At 41.9% G+C, this 24,019-nt stretch overlaps 1 protein-coding gene and 1 long non-coding RNA gene across 3 annotated transcripts in view; one reads left to right on the forward strand and one right to left on the reverse strand.

Annotated features, from left to right (window-relative positions):
- The window catches only part of LOC309533217 (neurabin-1-like), a 40,454-nt gene extending 20,766 nt beyond the window's left edge, over positions 1–19,688 (forward strand). Inside the window, exons 10-19 of one of the 2 annotated variants that reach the window (XM_082224486.1) lie at positions 881–977; positions 1,065–1,236; positions 3,778–3,929; positions 4,319–4,640; positions 5,014–5,095; positions 6,591–6,662; positions 7,111–7,306; positions 11,012–11,128; positions 15,857–16,045; positions 18,414–19,688. In XM_082224486.1, the coding sequence (XP_082080612.1) occupies positions 881–977; positions 1,065–1,236; positions 3,778–3,929; positions 4,319–4,640; positions 5,014–5,095; positions 6,591–6,662; positions 7,111–7,306; positions 11,012–11,128; positions 15,857–16,045; positions 18,414–18,581 (1,567 nt within the window). In that variant the 3' untranslated portion in view covers positions 18,582–19,688. The remainder of the gene's footprint in view (positions 1–880; positions 978–1,064; positions 1,237–3,777; positions 3,930–4,318; positions 4,641–5,013; positions 5,096–6,590; positions 6,663–7,110; positions 7,307–11,011; positions 11,129–15,856; positions 16,046–18,413) is intronic. The other variant, XM_082224487.1, reaches the window with a different exon arrangement.
- LOC309525258 lies at positions 13,480–13,953 on the reverse strand. The gene is made up of 2 exons (XR_014216121.1): positions 13,891–13,953; positions 13,480–13,604 (listed from the first exon to the last, which is right to left on the reverse strand). It is a non-coding gene; the product is annotated as an uncharacterized lncRNA (long non-coding RNA).
- Positions 19,689–24,019: the final 4,331 nt, after the last annotated feature.

Consider the following 24,019-nt stretch of genomic DNA (forward strand, 5'->3'; position numbering starts at 1 on the left):
AGAGGGAAGTTATCTAAGTTGATGCCACAATGGGAAAATGCATCCTTTACAACATTTATCTCATAATCTGACAGATACTCCATGTAGTTTCTACAGAATATTTAAAAACAAAATCACAATACTTTGATAGTGTATCATTTGCTATTATCTTGGAGGGGCTTTGAGAGACTTTTTGAGGCACCTCAGTTCTCTAATAAACACAGCAGAGAGGTAAATTGGATAGGATTCAGAGCGTGTAACTCTAAAGGTAAATTTTAAGTAAAAACAAATAAAGAACTTTTAAAGGAACCAGGAGGTCACATGGAACATCTGCTAAGCAACAGAATTAACATTTAAAATAGGGTGGCAGGTGGGAGTAGAATAGAAAACCACAACACATTTTCTCCTTAGACTGGTTAGTCAAATCCTGCAACAGGGTCTCCTGTATGTGCATTCAGAGGCATGCAAGAAAATTAAACCCATCAGGCTGCTTACAATGTGGAATGGGTTTTGGTCTTAAGGAAAAATGGAACTGGTCAGGTTAATAAAAAACAATGAGATTACTTGGAAATGTATTTTGCTGGTAAGAACAGGCCGTCTTGGTAAGCGGGAGAGGACAGTGGCAATAGAAAGAGATGGTGTGGGGCAGGAAGGGAGTGAGTGGGAGAACAAAGAACAAGTAGAAAGAAAGAGGACAAGAAGCTGTGGAATTTCATGGAGCTGTTGGTGTTCACTAGTTGTATATAACAACCAGAATAATACTGTGTAAGAGATGAGATTGTAAAAGTAGAAGACTTAACAATATACTGGTAGTTATTTTTAGTTTTTCAATACACGTTGATAACTAGCTCAACATGCTCCTTCTAAATTGCATAATGTGACTGTTTCTTTCCCCTTCCAGAGAAGTAGAACTCATGAAAAAGGAAGAGGATCATACAAAAATTATTGGAGAGAGAGACCAGGAGCATGTAAATCAGCTGAAGATATTGCAGGAGAAGGTTAGGCAAGATGACTTAGTAATTACTGGCTTTAAATATGTTAAAAACTGCTTTATTGATTTTTAAATTGCATTGTAACATTTTCAGATTTCAGAGCTCGAAGATAAATTAAAAATATATGAGAGACTCCCATTTATGTTTGGAAATAGCAGTTTATTAGATACTGCAACTCCAAGTCCTGAACAACTTACAGAAAACCTTGAAGTAAAAGATGATGTTCAAGAATTTGAGTCTTCAATAGAGAAATTGGATTTTTCTGGTAAGTAAAAGTAGAAATTCAGCAACATTTATTTCTTTGATTTCTTAAATATGTGCTATATGTTGTTGCTATGAACTTTACAGTGGAAGGTGTCAATCTTGCTAGTAAGTAGAACTGTTAGTCCCTAGGTGAAGCGTCAATCTGATGAAGCAGGAATAATACTGATTCCCTTTGTATAAATAGGGCTATTGCAGGGCTTAAAACCTTTACTGCACTTTTACTGCATCAATGGGAACCTCCAACCCTGAAAACCCTGGATACTTACCCTGTATTATTTGATTCCAGCCAGCGTTCGAAACTCCCATTTTTCTAGGCGCATTTTGCGACATGGAATTTCATTAGCACGAGTAGTTTCTGAGCTCTGGGCGCAGTACTGCACCAAAGATTTCAGATTAAAACTGCGGAGTTGAAGGAAAGGAGGACCTTTTTCTGCCTCCCCACTTCCAGCTACTCTATGAGGACTGGAGATGATACCCTCTTAAGAATATTAGGGTGGGTGGGGAGGGGAAGAACTACACCATGTGAAAAATGAGCATAATATTTTAGCTGCAGTTCATTCCTTTTCAGCTTTGTATTCTTGCTATTAAAAAAGTGCACCTAGACCAGGGGTCAGCAAACTTTTTCAGGAGGGAGCCGGTCCACTGTCCCTCGACCTTGTGGGGGGCCAGACCCACCCTCTCCTGAAAGCACCCCACCGCCGCCACTCCACTCACACCGCAGCTGTCGACACCGCCTTGTCTTCGGCAGTGTCGTCGTCGTCCTGTGAGAGCCAGTGTGGTGTAGTGGTTAAGAGCGGTAGTCACGTAATCTGGGAAACCGGGTTCATGTCTCCGCTCCTCCACATGCAGCTGCTGGGTGACCTTGGGCCAGTCACACTTCTGTGAAGTCTCTCAGCCCCACTCACCTCACAGAGTGTTTGTTGTGGGGGAGGAAGGGAAAGGAGAATGTTAGCCGCTTTGAGACTCCTGAAGGGGAGTGAAAGGCGGGATATCAAATCCAAACTCTTCTTCTTCTTCTTCTGTGCCTCGGCTAGGGGTCCGTGGGGCACAGAGCCCAGGCCGCTGGCCTTGGCGGCGAAGGCAGCCTACCTGCCATTGCCTTTTCCTCCCGCTCAGCTCTTGGCCATACACAGCCATCTCAGCGGGAAGGAAGGGGCATCGCCCAGAGGTGTCCACGGCTTTGGATTGGCTGCTGGAGCTTCCTGGGGCCAATCCGAAGCTGCGCCAGCGTCGCCAACCACCCAGAGGCGTCCGCAGCTTCGGATTGACTACAGGAGCTTCCTGCAGCCAATCTGAAGCCGTGCCAGTGTCGCGGAAGTCAGTCCCCATGTGACGAGGTCTCCGCTCTGTGCTAGTTAGCGCGGGGGCTGACTTGCAGCAGGGTCCGCAAGGTTCGTGGGCCAGATTAACGAGCCCGGTGGGCCGCATCCGTCCCCCGGGCCTTAGTTTGCCGAACCCTGACCTAGACATTCCATTGTTGCACCCATAACCTAGGTTTAAGGTGCCATTTAGCTCCTAGCTTTCATTTCTCAGTTTCTAACACCGATTCCAGACCATTGGGCACAGGAAACTGCTTGCAGGCTCAACAGATCAACTGACTCTGCATGCCCCCTAAGCCTTTGCCTGCAATGTTGATTTTAAATCACGTGGGCATAGGAAAACATTTCACCTGACAGAATGGTGACTTCAGATGATTGCTGTGAAATGGCCCACAGGGTTTGGGGGAGGTAACAATTTAGCCTGCTGGCATCAAAAGGTTCACCACAATTGTATTGCTGAGTCTAGTTGTCTTCAGGGTTCCTAACTGAAAGAGTCCCTGCTAAGGAATATATATATATATATATTAATGAAACGTTTCCTCTTTCTAAGAGGAAAACTTGCTTGTAGCTGCTCCAACAGAAAGTGCAATGGTCATCTTAAAAGTCAATCTAAATCTGACCAGGGCAGATCCTTAACTGGAGTTAAGTGATAGGACCACTGGGATATGCATCTCCCAACATCCTGTAATAAAGATCTCCTGATATCCTTACTCATGGTATGCACAGAAGTTGCATACATGAGAAGAACTCATATATTTTGTATCCTCAGTGAAGTAATAAATAAGTAGGGATGTAGTATTAGACAGCTGTTAGACAACTGTTAAACAACCTGTAAAAGGTGCACAGTACAAGCAAAATTCAATATGTTCTTTAATACGATCCACTTTGAATTGCCATCTGTTTGCTAATTCAGCAAGGTATGCCTTCTGTTGTAAAACTCAGGTATGGTCTTGACTGTTGTGTACTAACAAAGAACTTAACAAACAACTTATAAAAGGGCATTTTATTGAACCAGCTGCGCTACTGAAAAGGGTGTGCAAGCTTTGGAGTCTGAATTCTGTGTTTCCATTCAATTTATAGAGAGTCAGATTACTTAAGACATTGAATGCAAGCTTATAAAAGAGCACTGACTAATTTTGTTAGGGAGGGAATGGGGAGATAAAAGTTCTGTTGCTGGAATATCCTTTTTTAGGTAACTTTGTTTTGTTTTGTTTTGTTTACAGATTTTGATACTTTTGTTGGGGACACACCAAGGTTAGACACCAGTGCACATAAAGCAAAAGCCCAGCTTGCCTTGAAAGTGAAACGTCAGCCACCTTCTCGGTCAAAGCTGAAAGCATCTCTTGGGGCTGGACAGAAGGAAATAAACTTGCTGGTACAGTATTCACTTTACTGATTCCCCTCCAGTTATAATTTAACTTTGTTTAAATGCACTCACTGATGAGATTAATTTTGTCATTTACCCAACACTCCTCTGTACCACCTTTCCACTCTTAATAAGATGTCCTGCTGTGAGCTGGGTTTTTGCTGCACATTTCAGTAAATCTCTCTTCCTGCTGCCACCACAACAAATTTATCTGAAAACTCCACCCCTAACTTAGCCAAGTATGAGGCATGTCGTTTAATACAAATAATATATTAAATAAAAAAGTAATGAACAGTAGTTGTATGATTACTTGAAGTACATAAGCATTTGGTACCTTGGACTTAGGCAATTATTAAAACTTTAAATTTAAAAACTTTTATTTCTTAATACATTTTTAGGATGTGGATGATAATGGTGATAATACAGAGGAAATAATCCAGAGCAGATCTTCAGAAGTGACAGAGAAGATCATTTCATCACAGCAGAGTGATGTAGATCAACGAGATGAGAAGCATGAGCATGCTGAAAGCACTGACAGTTTATTAGAATCAAGTCCATCAACTTCCTTGCACTCTTCTCCAGTATATAAACCAAACACAGAAAATAGTCCTGAAACAACTCAGCCAGCTTCTAATGATGATACAACTCCAAATTCTCCTTTAGGATGCAGCAGAAATGTCAAGCATAGAGACTCCAAAGGCAAAGGAAGAGTGAATAAAGGTAATTTAAAATTCCTAGTGTTTAAAAAATTTAAGTCCTGAAAAACTGTCGATACACACAGAGTGGTTCTTGCCTCCTGCTATTAAAAGTTAAACAATTGCTGTTTCCCCATTCTTGTACATTATGCCTCTAATGTAAGCAACACTGTAAATTTAATATTTAATCTTCTATTTAAATGTAAGAAATTGCACAATCTGTATGCTTCAGTCATTTGATGTCACCTTGCAAAAGCAAAGAGAACAATATATTGTAAAATGTTTGTCAGCACAATACAGTTTCTGTTGTGCTTATCTATAGAAGAGGCTTTGCTTTCTTTTAAGTTAGGAAGTATATCAGTGTTAGCCTTCTTATGTCATTATTTTATTTTACACAGATGACAAACGAAGTGAAGAAAAGACTGAATCTAGTGAAGGTGCCTCTGCGGGCAAGTCCAAAAGGCGTTTCCCAGATTTTGGGTACGACGTGCATGTTTTTAAATGATAGAATGTTTGTTAAAAGTTCCTGTAACTGAACTGCAGTTTTTTCATGTGTCAAAAACTAATTTGATGCTAATCTGCATAACTGGCGGCTGGGAATAATTGTGTGCATGATTGTATCAAAATTGAAAATGACACTGGTTTGAAGAATACGCGTAAGTGGAAAGAACCGTGCTTCAAACTTCTTTCTTCCTCTGGCATCTCAAAGCTTTAATAATTTGCTTCATGCCGTAAGGGTCCTTCAGTGCTTGAGTGACTGATCTTTGGGAATGGCTTTGCCTCAGTCTGCAATCTTTAAACACACTTTAATAAGAAATAAATTTAATTTGGGATAGGCACCTTTAGGATCAGACTATACACATTCAAATAAATAAAGAACATTGTTCTGTTGCATCATGACAAAATATAATGGTTATATCTTTTATGGTAGGGCTTTTATGTTTAAAATTTGAGACAATAAATCTAGCTAAATTGCAGTTGGTTCTGTATGAGACCAGCAAGTTACTTTTAAAGTGGAATGCTTTTATTGTTGTTTAACTTTGTGAATCTTTAGAGAAGGATGCTCAGGTTCCCCTCTGTCAGAGTTGAGGGTAAAATTACAGTGTATGTCCATAGCTCATAACTGAAATAATTATTCGTTCCTTTGTGTGCCAGTGTGGTGTAGTGGTTAAGAGTGGTAGACTCCTAATCTGGGGAACCGGGTTCGCGTCTCCGCTCCTCCACATGCAGCTGCTGGGTGACCTTGGGCCAGTCACACTTCTCTGAAGTCTCTCAGCCCCACTTACCTCACAGAGTGTTTGTTGTGGGGGAGGAAGGAAAAGGAGAATGTGAGCCGCTTTGAGACTCCTTAAAGGGAGTGAAAGGCGGGATATCAAATCCAAACTCTTCTTCTTCTTCTTCTTCTTTGTATCCCTCTCCTTCAAAACCTGAGACATGAACTCTGGCTCATAACAGCAGCCACCATTGTAACACAGAGCAAAGAAGGCACAGATGGGATGGGATGTAAAGTTGTGGGTGTTCAAGACAATTCTTGTTTTGGGGGAGAGACCATATATATCACAGCTAAGGATTCACCTATGCATCTTGAGTTATATTTACTAGGTTATATGATGATGGGTTGCTTCTTTTTTCCTTCAGTGTATATTCTCATAATGGAATATTACAAAATATTTTTTATGATTGATTGCACTGTGGAATACATTTGAAATGTGAACCATATTTCTATTTATAATTGACAATTGGGCTGATTCAAAGATAGTGGGTCATTTCAGTTTAACTTGATTGCTTGTGGTCAGTTGGGGATTGATCTACTTGTTCTCTCATCTACCCCACTTCCCATTACTATACTTGACTAGTGTGAATTGACAATTGTGTGAAACCTGTTGATTTATTTTGCAGTATGCCACAGATATATTGGGACAGATTTGACTTAGCTAATTTGTGCGTTTTATTAAACTACTTTCTTTAATTTCAGGGGCCTAAGAAAATCTGGTGGTAAAGGAAAGAAGCAAGAAAAAGAAAATGCAAGGAGTTCACTAGACAGCCGGTACTTAGAGAAGCATTTTATGTTCTTAACTATGCATTCCAATGAATTGTGCAATTTGAACAGTCATCTGAATGAATATACATCATTCTCAATTTTGTATCGTGTTCATTGTTAGAATGTTGAACCTCAGTTTCAGTCTTTTTGAAAAAGGAAAGTATTCAAAGGCAATCAGATTTACTTTTAAAGTGTTTCATAGCTGGTAACATACTAGTGCCCAGTTTGCAAAAAAATAACATAGCAGGAAAGCTACTTCTGAAATACTTTATACATAGTAATTTAGACCTACTAGTCTGAATAACATTAAATTGCTTTAAACTGTGTGGTGTATAATGTGTTGTTGTGTACTGATGATGAAAATATGACTGTTATGTCTTATCTATTTCACATGGTATGATTATATGTACAATAGATTGTCAAAGCTCATAGATGAAAAATTACATTCTTTCAGGGGCTCTCGAGAATTGCTGGAGGACTCTGTCAACAACTTATCTGCATCAGATTCAGATTCCCCTATCCCAACTTGTATGCCTTTCTCCTGGTTTGGAGACAGCCATAAAGAGCATAGTTCTAGTAGCACTCTGAGCTTTTCTCAGGGTGGCCATGATGTTGCATTGGAACAGAGCCAGGAGAAGAACAGAAACAAGGTAAATGGTGTTTATTTGTATATACTTTGCACATTTAGATTTGATTAATGTTGCTCAAGAGTTAAATGCTGTGACAAGTATCGTAAAAACGAAACATGTGCAAGTTGTTCACCTTAGGAAATAATATGTTATATATGACTAGTGATCCTCTGTGGCATTCAAAAGTATTTATACTAGTGCTGACTTATTTTCTCTAGCTTTCCCAGTTATGATAAGGCTAGCCTGTTAAGAACAATGGATTGCGATCCAAGCATGCCCTCCCATGAACATAAGGGCTTATTCTGATCACAGAAAGAACTCCGAACCAACGGAGGCTTCCACTGGAGGAAATGGTGTAGTGGAAATTCCCTTGTTAAAGAGTTCATCATCATGTTGCTTTCTGAAAAAACTTAAGGCTTTACATGTACACAGATGAAAATAGAAAATCTGCACATTAAAAGGCAATGGTTATGGCAAGGCTGTCTGCAGTCACATGAAGCCTTTTTCTACTTTGTCCTTGCCACCCATTAAATGTGCATGTTGTTGCATGCTTGATCCTTTCTATATGGTAATAACTTCGACAAAACAAATGTGCTACTCTTCCCATAGTTTTCTTTTCTTTTGTGGATTCCATATTTGTTTCAGTTTGTTAAATTAATCTACATGTGCATTTCAAGCCATCAGCATTTCATTTTGTATGTTTTGGTCTTGGAAAAGATTTCTAAACCTCGGAAGTGTGTACAATCTATGCCAGCAGAAGTTTAACCAACATAAAATACCTTAAGTGTTTTTATGCCTGCTTGTGTCCACATTCAATGCTTGAACAGTTTACTCACATCAACTTGTGAGTTGTCAGATAGGTGAGACAGTGTGATTGTGACTTTAGTTCTTCCCATGCAGGGAAGTGACTCAGGTTGCAATCTTATGCACACTTACCTGGGAGTAAGTTCTGTTGAACTCATCATGCTTACTTCTGACCAGAGGTGGGGAACGTTTTTCATTTCTATGGCCACATTCCCTTGTGAGGAACCTTCTGGATGTCTTATGCTAATGGTGGGTGTGGCCCCAGGGCTGCATAGAGAGAGGCCTGCAGGGCTGAATTTAGCTCCTCTGTCTAACATTCCCCATTCCTGATGTATAGGGTTGCACTGCCAGTCATTTAAAACAAAATGCATGGTGTCTTTGTCCAGACTTTTCATGCTACAGTTGTAGGTCTGTCTTTAGAACTTTCTGATTCTGTATCTCTAGCCTTTTCAGTTCAACCCAGGGTTGATAACTTGCAACTGCAGTGAGCACAGTAGTGCTTAACTACACTTGAATGTATATGGCTTAAAAAGCACCTTTCTGTCCTTGAGTCTACATCTTTTTGTACTGTTATGAGAGAGTGGTTCATTGTTTTCTGTTTGCATAGATAAGTCTTGCCTGTTATTGCAGACCTCAAAAGCTATGTAAGAATTGTCACCACATGGTACCTATGATAAATACCGGTGATACATTCAGTTTTATTAAAGTCAGGTTTGTTGTGCTGTGGTTCTCAGAGTGGGAAATGCATGCTTCTAAAGAAATAGGGCCAGGTAGGAAGGATTGCACTTCCCTGATCTAATGAAGGAATGAAGGTTAAAGTTTGAAGAAGCATTAAAATATAGGAAGCTATAAAGGCTTTGTGCCTGTTTACCTGTGCCCATAATTACTTCCTCCTTCCATAGCTTGTTTCATATACACTACTAAAATAAGGTAACAGCACCTCAATTGATGTGAGCCCTTTGTTCCCCAGGTAATCTTCTCCTGCCTCCTATTTTGTTGGGCTTTGTTGCCGTTATATTTTTGTGCCTTTGAGTGAAGGAAACTAAATACACCAGCTATAAGGCAGGCACAGCAGTGGAGCGTATGCCTGCGCTACCTGTGGCGGGTTGCAGAACATGCCCCCGAGGATTGCGGAGGGCACCCTCCAGTGTGCCAGAGTACAAGGTTGGAGAGAGGTGGGGAGCTCCTGCCTATTCTCCTCCTGCTTTCCGTTGCTACATTAGGCCCGACCTGGCAGGAGTGCTGCTATGGCCAAGAATTGGCTTGAGAGCTTTGCCGCTCTCTCTCCCCCTGCTGTCTGCCACCGGGTCAAGCCTGACCCACTGGCGGAGGCAGAGCTACTGCAGCCAGGCGCAAGGCACCTTGCCGCCTAGGAGGGTGGACAGCAGTTTTACTGCTGCTTCTCCTGCTTTCTGCCGGCAGGTCAGACCTGACCCGGTGACAGACCCACTGTGGCCAGGCATGCCACACCATGTCATCTCCACCACCATGTCAGAAGTGACCCGCTGGCAGAGCTGTTGCCACCAGGCACGAGGTATGCCGCGGCCAAGGAGGGTGGGCAGCAGCTCTCCTCCCCGGGTCTGGCCTAACCCAGGGGGCAGAACTGTAACAGGCACCAATGCTACAGCCAAGGCTCAGTTCTTTCTGGCCCACATCCAGGCTCCGATGAAGGAGCCTGCTGGGGGGGGCACCTTTTTGGGCCCCCTCTCAAAATTGCACCCAGGGCCATTGCACCAATGCCCCCCCATGCTACGCCTCTGGGCAGGCATAGTTTTTCTCGCTTCTTGTGGGCTTGTTGGGAGTGAGATGGATTTGAATCCAAGGCCTCCTTGATCCATCACAATGTGGCCCTATTCTTTTCCTATCACCATTGGCCTCTAGTAGTGGACCATCTACTCCACCTGCAGAGTGGTATATCTTCAGGATCCAGTGGTCCCCCTATCTCTAAGGGGCATAATTACTACTAAAATACCTGGTCCTCCCAATTTTCTTGTTCCATCTTTGCCTCCATGAAATCCCATAACCATCACCATACATATGTGTAACAGACAGCTGTCAGGATAGAAATACATGTTACTGTCGATTTTGGTGCTTCATTCCAGCCACCCCTCAGCCTGTGTTATTTTGGACTAGCTATTCTCTCCTCCCATATTAGACAGGAAGAGGACTCAGCCAATGCCTGTTGGGCTCTTGAATATTATTACTTAATGTATTTATATCCTGCCTTTCTCCCAAATTGTGATTCAGGGCGGTGAGTATCTGAGAGGGTGGCAGATTAGGGAAGCCAGCTTTAGGGGAGGGGGAGTCAGCAAGGGTGCAGCAGGCAAGTGTCAGTCCTGGGGGGGGCCCCTCAGCATTTGCTTGACCATTGTGGGTGCTAATGTAGGGCCTGCTTGCTCTAAATAGGGCAGGTGGTGCAAGGACAGTAGCAAAAGGAAAAGTTGTCATGGCAGGAAGCCATACTGCTTCCTGTTTTCCTTACTCTGCCTGCAACTTGAAAGCAGGGATGGAACATTTGGAAGCAGAGTCGTTTGTGCTCCTCAAGACCAGGAGTTGCCCATAGTGCAGGTCTTGGTTCCAGTCTCTGATAATCAGAAAACTAAGGTCAAAGTGTAATCCCTCCCTAGCCCCCATTAAGGGAATGAATTCACGACTAACCCTATTCATTCCTGACTAACCCTATGTGCTGAAAATAGCTACCAGAACTCTCTGAATGTTTCTATAGATCAGATGATAAGAGCCCAATACTTGTGTATTGTGAATTGGGAGAGAGTCATGATGAATGTAGATAAGCTTAGTTCAGAGTTACTGGAAATAAATGATTAGTTATTTTTACTTTTTAAAAAATAAGACACTGTGCCTCCTTGTGATTTATTGTTCCAAGGGGGAAGTTAACAACACATTATTTTCACTTGTTTGCAGAGTAGAATTGTCATAGATGATTCATACGATAGCAAGCCAAGTTGTGATCTGTCAGGGTTAGTGACAGAACCAAATCTTTCAGGGCGTTCACACACTTTAACCTTCTCTTCAAACGAGGTGAGTTTCAGTGTGTCTGTGTATTGTTGATATCACAATTCAGACTATATTATGCAATTTAAGTTTGTCTCTAATGAAAAGAGCAGGTTATCATCATTGCACCTTAATATTTTTATAAGCCCACATTGAAAAATGTACCTAGGAGACAAAAAGTATTTTTCTTGTTATCAGTTTTGGGTTTGATATATTGTTGACAACATTTACACTGAGCTACTTTGCATGTAACCGAAGCCAAACCAAGACTGAATGTGCATCTGCTCTGCTCCTGCATTGCAAGAAGAAAACACTTTAATTGCATCCCTAATATTATAAGACAGCCAATTGATTAATAGTACCATCAGGCAATGCAGATTGCTTTCTATGCTTCTGCTATTTGTGTGAATGGCATGCATTAGTACTTCTAACAGAATACACATCTGTCTTCCTCATTTCAGTCTTTTGGCTGTAGAGCTTAATTCTTGCTGCGTTATTTTTGAAATATTTTTAGATCATTATAAAGCCAAACATTTTTTGAATTTCCTAAATTGGATCTTTCAAAACTTTGCAGACTTCAGTGAGGAAGGTTTTGTGGTGCCAGCTAAGTTCAGCCTTCAGAATGGAGTTTCACAGCTCCTCATGTAGCATCTGGGCATTTAGCCCTATAGGTACTCTACTCTTATGAATAGTTCTTTCTTGAACAGTTTTGTGTCTATACACTATGTTGACCTTTCACCTCTCTTTCAAATTACTCCGTAATTCAGTTTAGATGGATACTGTTCCTTGCGACTCTTTTCCAGTTGTCTTGAGGATTTTGCACACTCAGCACAATAGGGCCGGATTTTATTCTTCATTTTCTCTCTCTGCATCAACGGGGCTTTCAGAAACTGACCTTTACTTGATTTCTAGAAATGGAATTTGCATATCTCTACAAGGAAGGATGGAGATAGTTTCCTTTCAGTAATACAAGTTAATGTTTTTGAGTAAATATTGGATACTTGCTTGTGCTAAACATTTTAATGTAACAAAAGGAGTAGTCTATTTGTATTTTTAAAAAATATCGTATTTTTTGTCCCATAGGACGCACCTAGTTTTTTTTGGGGGGAAATAAAGGAATCCCCCCCCACTTTATTTCCCCCCCAAAACCAGGTCGGGGAAACCAAACCAGGTCGAGGAACAGCGGGATGGCGGCACTGTGCCTCCCTGCTGTCCCCCGAGCTTGTGGGGCTGGCCGATGTCTGCCCGGCACGCAGGTGCCCTGAAGCAGAGCGCCCCGCACGCCGGACAGCAGGCTGCTATCCGCAGCCTAGGGAGCCCTGCGGGAACTCCCACAGGGCTCCCCAGGCTGCGGATATCTGCCCGGCGTGCGGGGCGCTCTGCTTCAGGGCGCCTGCGCGCTGGGCAGCAGGCTGCTATCCGCAGCCTAGGTAGCCCTGCAGGAACTCCCGCGGGCTCCCCAGGCTTGCTGATAGCTTCCTGAAGCCTGGAGAGGAAGAGGGGTCGGTGCGCACCGACCCCTCTCGCTCTCCAAGCTTCAGCGAAAGCCTGTATTCGCCCCATACGACGCACACAGATTTCCCCTTCATTTTTGGAGGGGAAAAAGTGCGTCCTATAGGGCAAAAAATACGGTATGTCTACAAGAGTAGCTGACAAGCCTGGCATTGTGAAACAGGCTCGGAAGAAGTATTCTGTGTTCACGGACATCACTTGTTAATTCCTTGTTTTTATATTATAACTTGAAAAGTTATTTTGCTTTTAAATTTGAACAAGTGGCTCTTGCATTCGTGATCCCTGCTGTTTTCAGGTGGTCCTTGCATCTATATTGAAAGTAAAAGAAATGCTGAAGAGCCCAGGTGGGGAGGCTGTGTGAAGTTTGCATGCTGTAGCAAAGAGTAGTTCCCTTTCCAGTTAAATTTCTCAAATTTAACTGAAAAAGTGCCTTGGCTCTTCAGCACTGTAAGGTGCTATGATGGAAACTTGTAAGAAACCTGTTTGCCCCCATATGCATGCATAGTTTGATCTAGAGCAGGGGTCTGCAACCTTTAAGACAAAAAGAGCCACTTGGACCCGTTTCCGAAGAAAAAACAACAACTGGGAGCCGCAAAACCATTGCGACATTTAAAACAAATATAACACTGTGAACGGCTTACTGTGCTTGACTATTTCCTGAGCGGCTACAAAACTAGCATATGTTGTGGAATTTGCAGACTTCACCCAATTCTTGAAATTATTTTTGCTCCTATCAACCTTCCTCATAAGTTCTGCAATGGCTTTTCGTCTCTCATCTCCATCTGGATATTTTTCAGCAAAGGCTGTGTGTTTATTGTGGAAATGTCTTGCAATATTTGACTTTTTGTTGTTTGCAAATTTCTCACCATATATTAAGCATACTGGTAAACCAGTCTTGTCAGTAGAGAAGGCAAATGATTCTGTCCATGTATCATTAAACATTCTGTTTTCTTCAGAAATTTTTCTTTTCTTGCCTTTATCCATGGCTGGCCTATCGGGGGTCCAAAAGAGGGACGTAACTAGAAATCAGAGGGCCCCATAGCAAAATTTGCTATGTCCAATAATCAATGCCCCAAAATGCCATAGAAAATTAATCAGGGCCCCAGTGTACCATAAATCATAATCAGTGCCTGATGTAAATAATAATTAATAATGAGGGCCCAATGTCATCCTCGTCATTTTAAAATAACTTTTTTTGACACTTTTTTATTATTTTTTTGTTTGACCCCTCAGAATTACTCCTCCTCATAGAAATAAACGTTAAATTAACAAGTTACCTTTTTTTGAGTGTGTGTTCTTCACTCCCCTTCAAAACAGTGACCAGCTTACATGCCCCCTTTTCAATGCAGCCTGCTTACAGCCCTCAACCAAAATGGCCGCTCCCGCGACTCCCACGTGCGCCCACAAAGATGGCGCCGACGATTTTCCCTTATCGGTGCCCTTTAAAGAAATGGCCGCCGCAGCTTCAACCCACGCCTAGAGGAGGCTAGAGAGGGAGAAAAGCGGGGGGGAGGAAAGCAGCGAGGACGGCAGAGAAGGACTGCCGGGAGTGGAATCCCACACACCGCGAGGGGAAGGAAGGGAGAGGGTGCGAGCTGGAACGGGGCAAAGAGGGCGGTCCCCGGTCGTGCCTGGCCTTAAATGGGCTAGGCCACGCCTCCCCGGCCCCGCCGATTGGCGGGCAGGGTTGCAGGGACGCCCGGGGATTCCCCTGTTCTCGCGGGGGCAAAAGGCCAGCCCCCGCGAGTGGAGTGTGGGAGGGGTTAGCTCGCAACCCCGTCTCCTCTCTAGCTCGGAAATGGCTTTGCGGAAAATGCGCCTCCTCCCCTCGCCTCCGCCCCGGAGCCGCGGCAAAGGCGTTAAAGAGCCGCATGCGGCTCCGGAGCCGCAGGTTGCCGACCCCTGATCTAGAGCAATGCAGCAGTTAGTTCATAAACCATTGCTATCATCTAAAGAAATAAGCAGTAAGCCAATAAAAAAATGAGCTGCAAGTACAATAACAAAAGTAGGGATCACATACTACATTTTTACAAGCATATAGAAAGCAACCTTGAGTTAGTGGTGCAAATGCCATTGCGGAATTTTAACAAAAAAACTGTATTATCAGTACTTCATTTTTTTAAAGTTCAATGAAGATGCATAATCAGCATGGTTAGTCTTTATGTATTGTGATCCTTTTCTTTTCGGCACAGGATAAAATAAAGAGTTTTTAGTATTTGTCTTGAGTAAGAAAGAAAAACTTCCTCTTCAACCAAACACTGTATGATAGCTTTAGAAAAATTGAAAAATAGTTTTTGTTTCTAGCCTTGGTAGGTCAGAAGTATGTCCTTTGTCCCCTTAGCTACAGACTCCTAATAAAAGTTGGGGAACCAAAGAAACCGTGGCACTCTTGTACAAAATGAATATACAGTAATACATAATAGTTTTGTATTTTTCCGCTAATGACACATCCAGACCGAGGTGGTATTTTAAGTGATAAGTTGTAAAAACTGACTCACTATCTCCATAAAATGAATTCAGCAATAGAGACCTACCCAATAGATAAAAAGAGTGTTTTGTTCCCTTCTCTCTAACATGAAGTGTTCACTCTGATGTGGACTTTCACCAGCAGTTCATTTGCTTTGGCCTAATTTCCATTTCAAGGGCATTTGTGATGTATGTATGGAAACAGTATAATATAGGTGGACTTTATGTGGCACAAACATAGAGAGTGGTATGCCATCAAGTTTTACTTATGAGTAGACCCATTGAAATAAATGAACATGACTAAGTGAGGGCCATTAATTTATGTAGATCTACTCTGAGTAAAACCTACCACCTAGAGTGCTGCACCTAGAAGACCAGAAACTCTATGATCCTTTGCAATAATTTAAAACTCTCTTTTGGACATTCGGTCAGTGATACCATAAAACGAGTGAATTTGAGAATACCTGTAAGTTATCGAGCAGGGTCTGAAAATCCTATATCTCACGCACCTGGAAATTTACACTTGGTTCAGCGAGTCCACTTTTTCATAAAGGTATTTACAATGAGCGTTCTTTAAATTACTGTGCATTGATATATGTATTCAGACACTTTGCACTATGGGAATTAAATAATAAAACAAACTGAAATATTGGAGGGGAGACCAGCTATGCACTCAACAATTCAAAGTCTTGAATGTTTATATTTTATATATATATATCAGAAATGCAGTAAGTTAAATTGCTATGTACCTAAGTAAAAGCTGATTTGCTTTGTTAGACTTCCGATGATGAACCATCAACTACAGGGAAACAAAACCAGTGGCACAGTCGGCCCATTTCTGAATGGACAACACAACAGGTGTGCCATTGGCTAATGGGAATGAATATGGAGCAGTACATTGCAGAATTCACAGCCAAATGTATAGATGGACAGCAGTTAATGCTGCTTGACAGTGACAAGTTGAAGGTAAGCTTGTATACCTGCTGCCTTATGCCAAGCCAAAACTATGCACTGAAAATCTGAACACACTTAATAATATAAGTACAAAAAGGTAAAGGACCCCCGACGGTTAAGTACAGTCGCAGACGACTCTGGGGTTGCGGTGCTCATCTCACTTTACAGGCCGAGGGAGCTGGCATTTGTCCGCAGACAGTTTTTCCGGGTCATGTGGCCAGCATAACTAAGCCGCTTCTGGCGAAACCAGAGCAGTGCACAGAAACGCCGTTTACCTTCCCGCCGGAGCGGTACCTATTTATCTACTTGCACTTTGACGTGCTTTCGAACTGCTAGGTTGGCAGGAGGATACTCACCCCATTGCGGGAATTCGGACCGCCAACCTTCTGATTGGCACGCCCAAGAGGCTTAGTGGTTTAGACCACAGTACCACCCACGTCCCTAATTAAGTCCTTAATACCGCGTCCCTAATATACTTTTAAGTACTGTACTGTATAGTGTTATGTGTTGATAATTTAGGGGTTGGCTTCCTTCAATTCCTTGTTACATAAAATAGATTCATTTTACTGGGTGTTTTTGTTGTTGAATTAGGACACACATTTTTAACGTATCCTAAGTTAATGCATTAAGCTTTGACTGTATGAAATGTTAGTATGTTAAAAAGTAGTCAAAAAGGTTTTCTGGGCTTATCAGATGTTGCCATCTGCTGATAAAAAACTATACTGCACCATGCTAACAGAGTGTTACTAGCTTCTCATATTCCATGGCAGCACATCTGTTTGGCCTTCCTTTAGGGACCTCACAGCAGTCACATAAAGTAATGTAACCCTATTTGAATATGTAGAACGTTGTATTTCTTTAGACCCTAACTATAGGGTGCTACTCTATTGGGACATGGATGGTGCTGTGGTCCAAACCACAGAGTTTCTTGGGTCGGTAGTTTGAATCCATGCGATGGAGTGAGCTCCTGTTGCTTTGTCCCAGCTTCTGCCAACTTAGCAGTTCCAAAAGCATACCAGTGCATGTAGATAAATAGGTACCACTGCCGCAGGAAGGCAAATGGTGTTTCTGTGTGTACTCTGGCACTTGTCATGGTCCTCCAGCGGTTTAGTCATGCTGGCCACATGACCCGGAAAGCTGTCTGTGGACAAACACCAGCTCCCTCAGCCTTAAAAGCAGCATGAGTGCTGCACCCCATAGTCACCTTTGACTGGACTTAACCGTCCAGGGGTTCTTTTTTATAGGGTGCTACCATAAGGTTGAGGGACGCGGGTGGTGCTGTGGTCTAAACCACTGAGCCTTGGGCTTGCCGATCGGAAGGTCGGTGGTTCGAATCCCTGTGACGGGGTGAGCTCCCATTGTTTGGTCTCAGTTCCTGCCAACCTAGCAGTTCAAAAGCATGTCAAAGTGCAAGTAGATAAATAGGTAGCGCTCTGGCGGGAAGGTAAACAGTGTTTTCATGCGCTGCTCTGGTTTCGCCAGCAGTGGCTTAGTCATGTTGGCCATATGACCCGGAAAAACCATCTGCGGACAAACGCTGGCTCCCTTGGCCAGTAAAGTGAGATGAGCGCCGCAACCCCAGAGTTGTTTGCGACTGGACGTAACTGTCAGGGGTCCTTTACCTTTTTACCATAAGGTTATTTTTGAAGAGAGTTGTGCCAGTCCAAAGAAGTTGCTCTGAAGCCCAGCAAAATTAATAGGTTTTAAGGTAGCTGCAAGCAACTTGTCCTCTTACTACCAGTACCTCAGCACTGTGAATGCAAATGGCCACTGCACTATGCCTGAGTAGGTAAACTTTAGTATGATCTGGCCTGGATACAGATAACTACTGATAGCAATTTTCATGGCTATTGAAGCATTCCCTTCATCTTTTGAAGCCCCATGAATTGTTGTTGAACAGTCCAGTTCACACTAATCTTTACTCGCATGATCATGGGTATACTCATGCAGACATTTTATGACTGTTAGTGAATATGAGGGAAATGTGTGGATTCGCCCCTTAAGGTTGGTTCTTCCAACTAATGTATTTAGGAGTCAAGGAAATTTAAGTATTTCACATTAAGCTGTCCCATGTTTGTACTACTTGCAAACCATTCTTGTCTGCGCTAAGATGCTTTTTGTTCTGACTACAACATTTCTCTTCAGCTTGTTTAAATCATTTGTATTCCTTCCATAGATTTGCTGAATTTTGTAGTTTGCAAAATAATAATAATAATTTGGATGTTGTTTTCGTTGTAATGATAATTAATGGTTGTGAGTACTGCCGAAAATGTTTTTTTAAAAAAAACAACAATCCAAAACTCATGCAACAACAAAGGGCATTGTTTATGCTGCAAATATTTCTACTTCGTAGAATATAATGTGTTTTTTTCTATGAAAGGCCCTGGGAGTATCCAGTCAAAATGACCGATCAACAATAAAGAAGAAAATTAAAGATATTAAGAAAGCACAAGAGAAGCTGGAGAAACAGAAAGAAAAGTTTCAAAAGAAAGAGAAAGAAGTCCGGAAAACTGGCAGAGTGGTGGCCACCGTAGAATCAAGCTGCTAAAATTCTTTAAAATATCCTATGCAACTACTTAATCTGGTGTAGTCACAAGGGCTAGTGGAACTATGCCAAGGTAATGTTTCAATATCTTTATTTTTATCAGACTCCCTTCAGCTTGAAGAAGTGTCACAATTGTATATTACTGTATAATTATGAATGGGGGAGGTGGGAAGTGATAGCTTTTACAATATAGGTTTTTTAATCTCCCATTTCTACAGCCCTTCCCTGTTTATATGATTCATCAAATGAAATATTTTCCATTTTTTTATATTTAGATCGTTAACTTGTACTAATGAACAGTAAATTAACTTTGCATTAAGTAATGTGTATATATGTATTACTTATTCTAGGTCCCTGAAGTGTCTATCAGAAGTATATACAGTTTTGATGAATAGGATGTGAACATAAATTGCAGTATAATGTTGGGTGGTATCTGGTATAGAGAGACAGTATCAGGTCATTATGTTCTGTTGAAGAGAAGTTTGTTGCCACTAGTGTTGTATAGAGGAAAAATTAAGTTTAAAAAATAATAGAAAATTAATTTAATCGTATTTTGACTTAATGATGTGTTTAAAATCCTGTATTTTCCAGAGTTCATTTTAAATTCAAAATGTATTGTAGTAATATAATTCATGACTTGCATCTTGGCTTTCTTATTTTCTAAAATAAGATAACACTAAGTTTCTAAGCTGAGTATGTTGAAGCAGGATTTCAAAGTTTATTGATCAATTTTTTACGCTTTTGTATGGACTATGGGGTTTTATAATCCATGTAAGATCAAATTGTAATACATGCATTACACTTTCCTACTCAAGATACTGAGGACCAAAAATATATTTTTACTAAACTTTCAATGTTATTGGTCTTCCTAATACCAGAATGGGAATAGCCGGAGGAGGTATGAATTGAAGCACTGGGTTTCTGCAGTGTGTATAATTACACTGTAGACTACGAAATGTCTTCCTGTTCATGAGTTGCATTTGTTTTCCAGAATAGTGTCAAACACAATTGCCATGTGCTGTTGGGTAACACATAATCTGTTGTAGGAAAAAATACACTACATTGGAGTGGCACTTTTGAGAAATGAAATAAATTTCATTCAAAAAAGAACTTGTATTTTGAAATTCTTACTATTATAACTTACATGTGCATGAATTAGTAACATGCTCCCATCTAATGAAATGATTATTTTGTAAGAAAACATTGAAAACTGCCAATTGTAAATTAAGACTACAGTAAATGAAATGCACATTTTGAGCATTTTCAAAAAACTTGGATTCAAGGAACCAAGAATAGGAAGAAATGTGTATTGGTATTATTGCATGAATAAGAGACAGGGTTTTAGTCATCCAGGTTTGACTCAGAGTAGACCTGCTGGAATTAACCCAAGTTCATCATGTCTTATTTCTGTGGGCTTACTTGGAGTATAACTAACATTGGATACAAGTGGGCTAGAGTATTGAGAACTTGTGCAATGAAAAAATGTCTCCAGATTTGGAGTCACTTTGCTCCCAGTGCTGTTTCTATCACGTAACTATGGAAGTGTATACTTGATGTACTGTTTTTAACACTGATTGGGAGCCGCCCAGAGTGGCTGGGGAAACTCAGCCAGATTGGGGGGGGGGGTATAAATAATAAATTATTATTATGATGATTATGATTCTGACCGAATTAAGCCTCCCAGGAGGTTTTTGCTCTAGGAACCTTAGTTTGCTCAGAATTGAGTATACACTTCCAGAGTTAATGCTAAATACATTACTTCTGGTAAATGAACTACCATAACCACTAGAGAGCTGTGAAAATTTGTGTCCAGGCTCTTCTACCCATGTACTATCTGAAACCAAAGGAGCATATTGGTTGCTAGATGTGAATTCCCCCCCCCCCCCAGCTTTCCTACCCCACTACTATGGAAGAGTACCTTTTCCCATTGCATGTAAGGAAGACAGTTGTCAAGGTGAGCCTGTCTGGCAGTCCATAGATGTAACACACCTGAAGATTATCGCAGCAGAGGATTTGTGGGCCGCTAGATGTTGTCAGACTCTCAACTCTCACCAGCCTCAGCAACCATAACCAATTAGATGACTTACATCTGTAACTAAAGTTACAGCCTTAACAAGGGGCGACCCAGTGTTTCCACACTGAAGTGATAATACAAGACAGACACCAGGAGTTATCATGCAATTAATCAATGGAGTGCCAGATTTTTTAAAATGCTTAGGATTTATTATTATAAAAATCACAGTAAGCCTCTTTCTTGCAAGCCAAAATTTTCACAGTACAATGTTAAAATTCCGAATACAAAATGCCTGGCTGTTGTAATGTTATTCTTCCACCTGCAATAGGAAATTATTTCCAAATCTAGCTCTAGCAAGGGAATACACTCGGCAACCATTCTGTGTGAGTTTTATTGGCATGCGACTGCCAATGCGAGCACTGTTTTCAGCCCCAGAAGGGAGCGGAATGTGGCGAGCTTATGCACACTCCACTGACACACGAGATGACCCAGAACGCAACCCCTGTGCAAACGGAGTTGCCTGGAATATAAAGTAGCATTATAAATTATTTTCTCCCGAAATGCTTTATTCATAGGAATCAAACCTTAAAATAGCAAATGAACTCATTGTGCCTATGACCGAACAGCGAGTTTGCTACCACAAACAGTTGCTTTGGTTAGTGGTAAACCTTCAGTAGATTTTGATTGTTGAACATACTTAAAATAATCATCCAGCTGGGACAATGTGCATGCGTATCCAGATGTGTACATGCAAATTCCCTGGCAGTCTGGAAGGCAAGCGTGGAAGTGGGCTCAACAAGCATCCATAGTACAGCAGTGCACATGCAGTTCCTCTGACTACTGGATCAGGACTGTAGCCCTGATTACAATTCATATTTTACATGAATAAAGGTAAAGGTACCCCTGCCCGTACGGGCCAGTCGTGTCCGACTCTAGGGTTGTGCGCCCATCTCACTCAAGAGGCCGGGGGCCAGCGCTGTCCGGAGACACTTCCGGGTCACGTGGCCAGCGTGACATCGCTGCTCTGGCGAGCCAGAGCCGCACACGGAAACGCCGTTTACCTTCCCGCTAGTAAGCGGTCCCTATTTATCTACTTGCACCCGGTGGTGCTTTCGAACTGCTAGGTTGGCAGGCACTGGGACCAAACAACAGGAGTGCACCCCGCCGCGGGGATTCGAACCGCCGACCTTTCGATCGGCAAGTCCTAGGCGCTGAGGCTTTTACCCACAGCGCCACCCGCGTCCCTCATTTTACATGAATAGAGGATACTACCTTCATAAGCGGCAGGCAGGTGCAAATGTGAGTGCTGTTGGTTTTTTATGATGCCAAACCTACTGTACTCTTTGTTTACTAACTCACGGAGCAGAAATGTTTTACTTCCAAAGACTGCGATACCTTAAAGCAGTAGCTTGGTATGTCTCTAATTTGAAAACTTCCCTACTAAGCTGCTATTGCTTATAGCCAAGGGCAGTTTCATTCTGCACAGCACATTCTATGAGCCAATTGACATAATGAATTTCCTAATAAGATGCTCCAAAGTGCAGGTGGGTCTATTTTGCTGTTTCCCCACTATCACCAAAAATCTTAACACATCATTTGGCACTGCCATTACTCTGAAAAGGGTTTCATTCCCAAGTAAATATGTTTACAGTCATGGCACTGTACTCTTTAATCCGGCATCTCTGTTACTCCAAAGTGGCTAAACTGCATTCTTTGATTTCTGCGTGTGCATCTTAATGGAGGATCTTGCCTAGGAGGCATCACATGAACATTGCAATTGTGGAGGTGAATTAAACGTTGGCGGCAAAAATTGTCAAGGGAGAGCTAGGAACCAAAGAGAAGGTGAAGAGAGCATTATCTATTTTATGCCACATTTGCTGGATATAAAGGAATTTAAATGCAACACCAAGTTAGGACCGGAGGTTTATGCAGCAAATAAGAGTTTGTGTCTGTTGAGTAAAAATGTACCGTAGCTGCTTTAGATGTCCGGGTGTGTGAGCAACTGTTTTTTCCCCACTGGCAATGCAAGACTATCTGGTTGGTTTATGGCTCCACCAGGTGGTCAAAGGCAGGATGAACATTTTAAGAAGTAGGCAGTTCCCATAATCCAGTTCACTCCTGCTGTTGGCAAAAGCAGCAATGTCACTTTAAACTTCCATTGGCTTTTGTCCTCAGGTCAATGTTTCTTGCTTTTGCTACCTTTCCCCCCTTTTTTTCTTGGTCCTACACTGTTTTTCTCTGTCCCGCTCTCTATTGGACTTTAGTTTCTCATTCCTCAACCCATCACTTTCTCTGCTCCCACTTTACTGTCATGACCTATTTTTTATGCCCTTCTCTCTCTGCTTAATTTTAAAAAAATCCTTCTGTCTCTGTCTTTCTCGTCCCTCCACCATTCCCTTGCGCACTGACTGTTGAGGAAGGTAGCTGTGTGTGTAGTGGAGCTGCTGAAACATGCTCTTACTTGCACCATCAGGGCCTGTTACCTCGGGCACATATGTTGAACACAACCCGATTGCAGCCAAACAGCAGAGCTGCTTCTGAAAGCAGTCCTTCTGCAGCCCCTGGCAGCTCCTTAGCCTTTCCCTTTCCTTTCTCTGTGTGATCTTTCTCCCAGTACCTTCACGAGATACTGTAAAATTGGTTCCTGTGCTTCGGCTGAAGAAGCGTTTGGTAAGAGCATCTCTCTCTCTCAAAAAAAAATTCTTTTTCTTTGCTGGAGTGGGGGTCCCAGCCTAGTTGGGGGTAATTTTTGGTACATCCCATCTATATAGCTATGTGTTGTCAGTTGGGAAAAAATACCAATTGGTACCTACCTTAAGGGTAGCTTTCATTAGCACCACAAGGCTACTGCACCCTACTTTTAATGACTTCAACTTGAATATTCACTCATTCCCATGCAGTAATCTGAATTTTTATTTATATATAGAGACAGACAGACATACACACGTGGAAGTCAGGCCTAGCTGATCCTTGTCCTCTCAGTTTCTTGTACTATACTTACATTTTAGGTTCGCTCCTGTGACCTACTTTGGGCTTAGCAAGTCTGCAAACTAGATTGTGGGAGCTCTTTACTTCCCAAAATGTTTGTTCTACCTTCAACCACCAGTTGGAACTATAACCCAACTCAATAGGCTTTGCCTTGCCAATGGGAAACTACCCTTCAGATAGATACCAATTGTGCTTTCTATAACGTATGCACAACTTACTAGATAGCTCCTGTCTTGATTATTCCTTGCAATACTGGCATTACGTTCACGATGGCTGCAACTGTTCGTCCGCTTCTTGTTGAGTTTGCAAGTTACCATGACAGTATTAAATACTACCAAATACCCCAGAATTTGGCTGAATTCAGTGAAATTAAATGGCTTTCATTCTACTACTTGGCAGCTGGCCACATGTTTATAGAAGATAGAGCACAAACAGGAAG

Source organism: Podarcis vaucheri (assembly GCF_965113315.1).
Source record: "Podarcis vaucheri genome assembly, chromosome: 1".
In the NCBI taxonomy this organism is placed as follows: Eukaryota; Metazoa; Chordata; class Lepidosauria; order Squamata; family Lacertidae; genus Podarcis; species Podarcis vaucheri.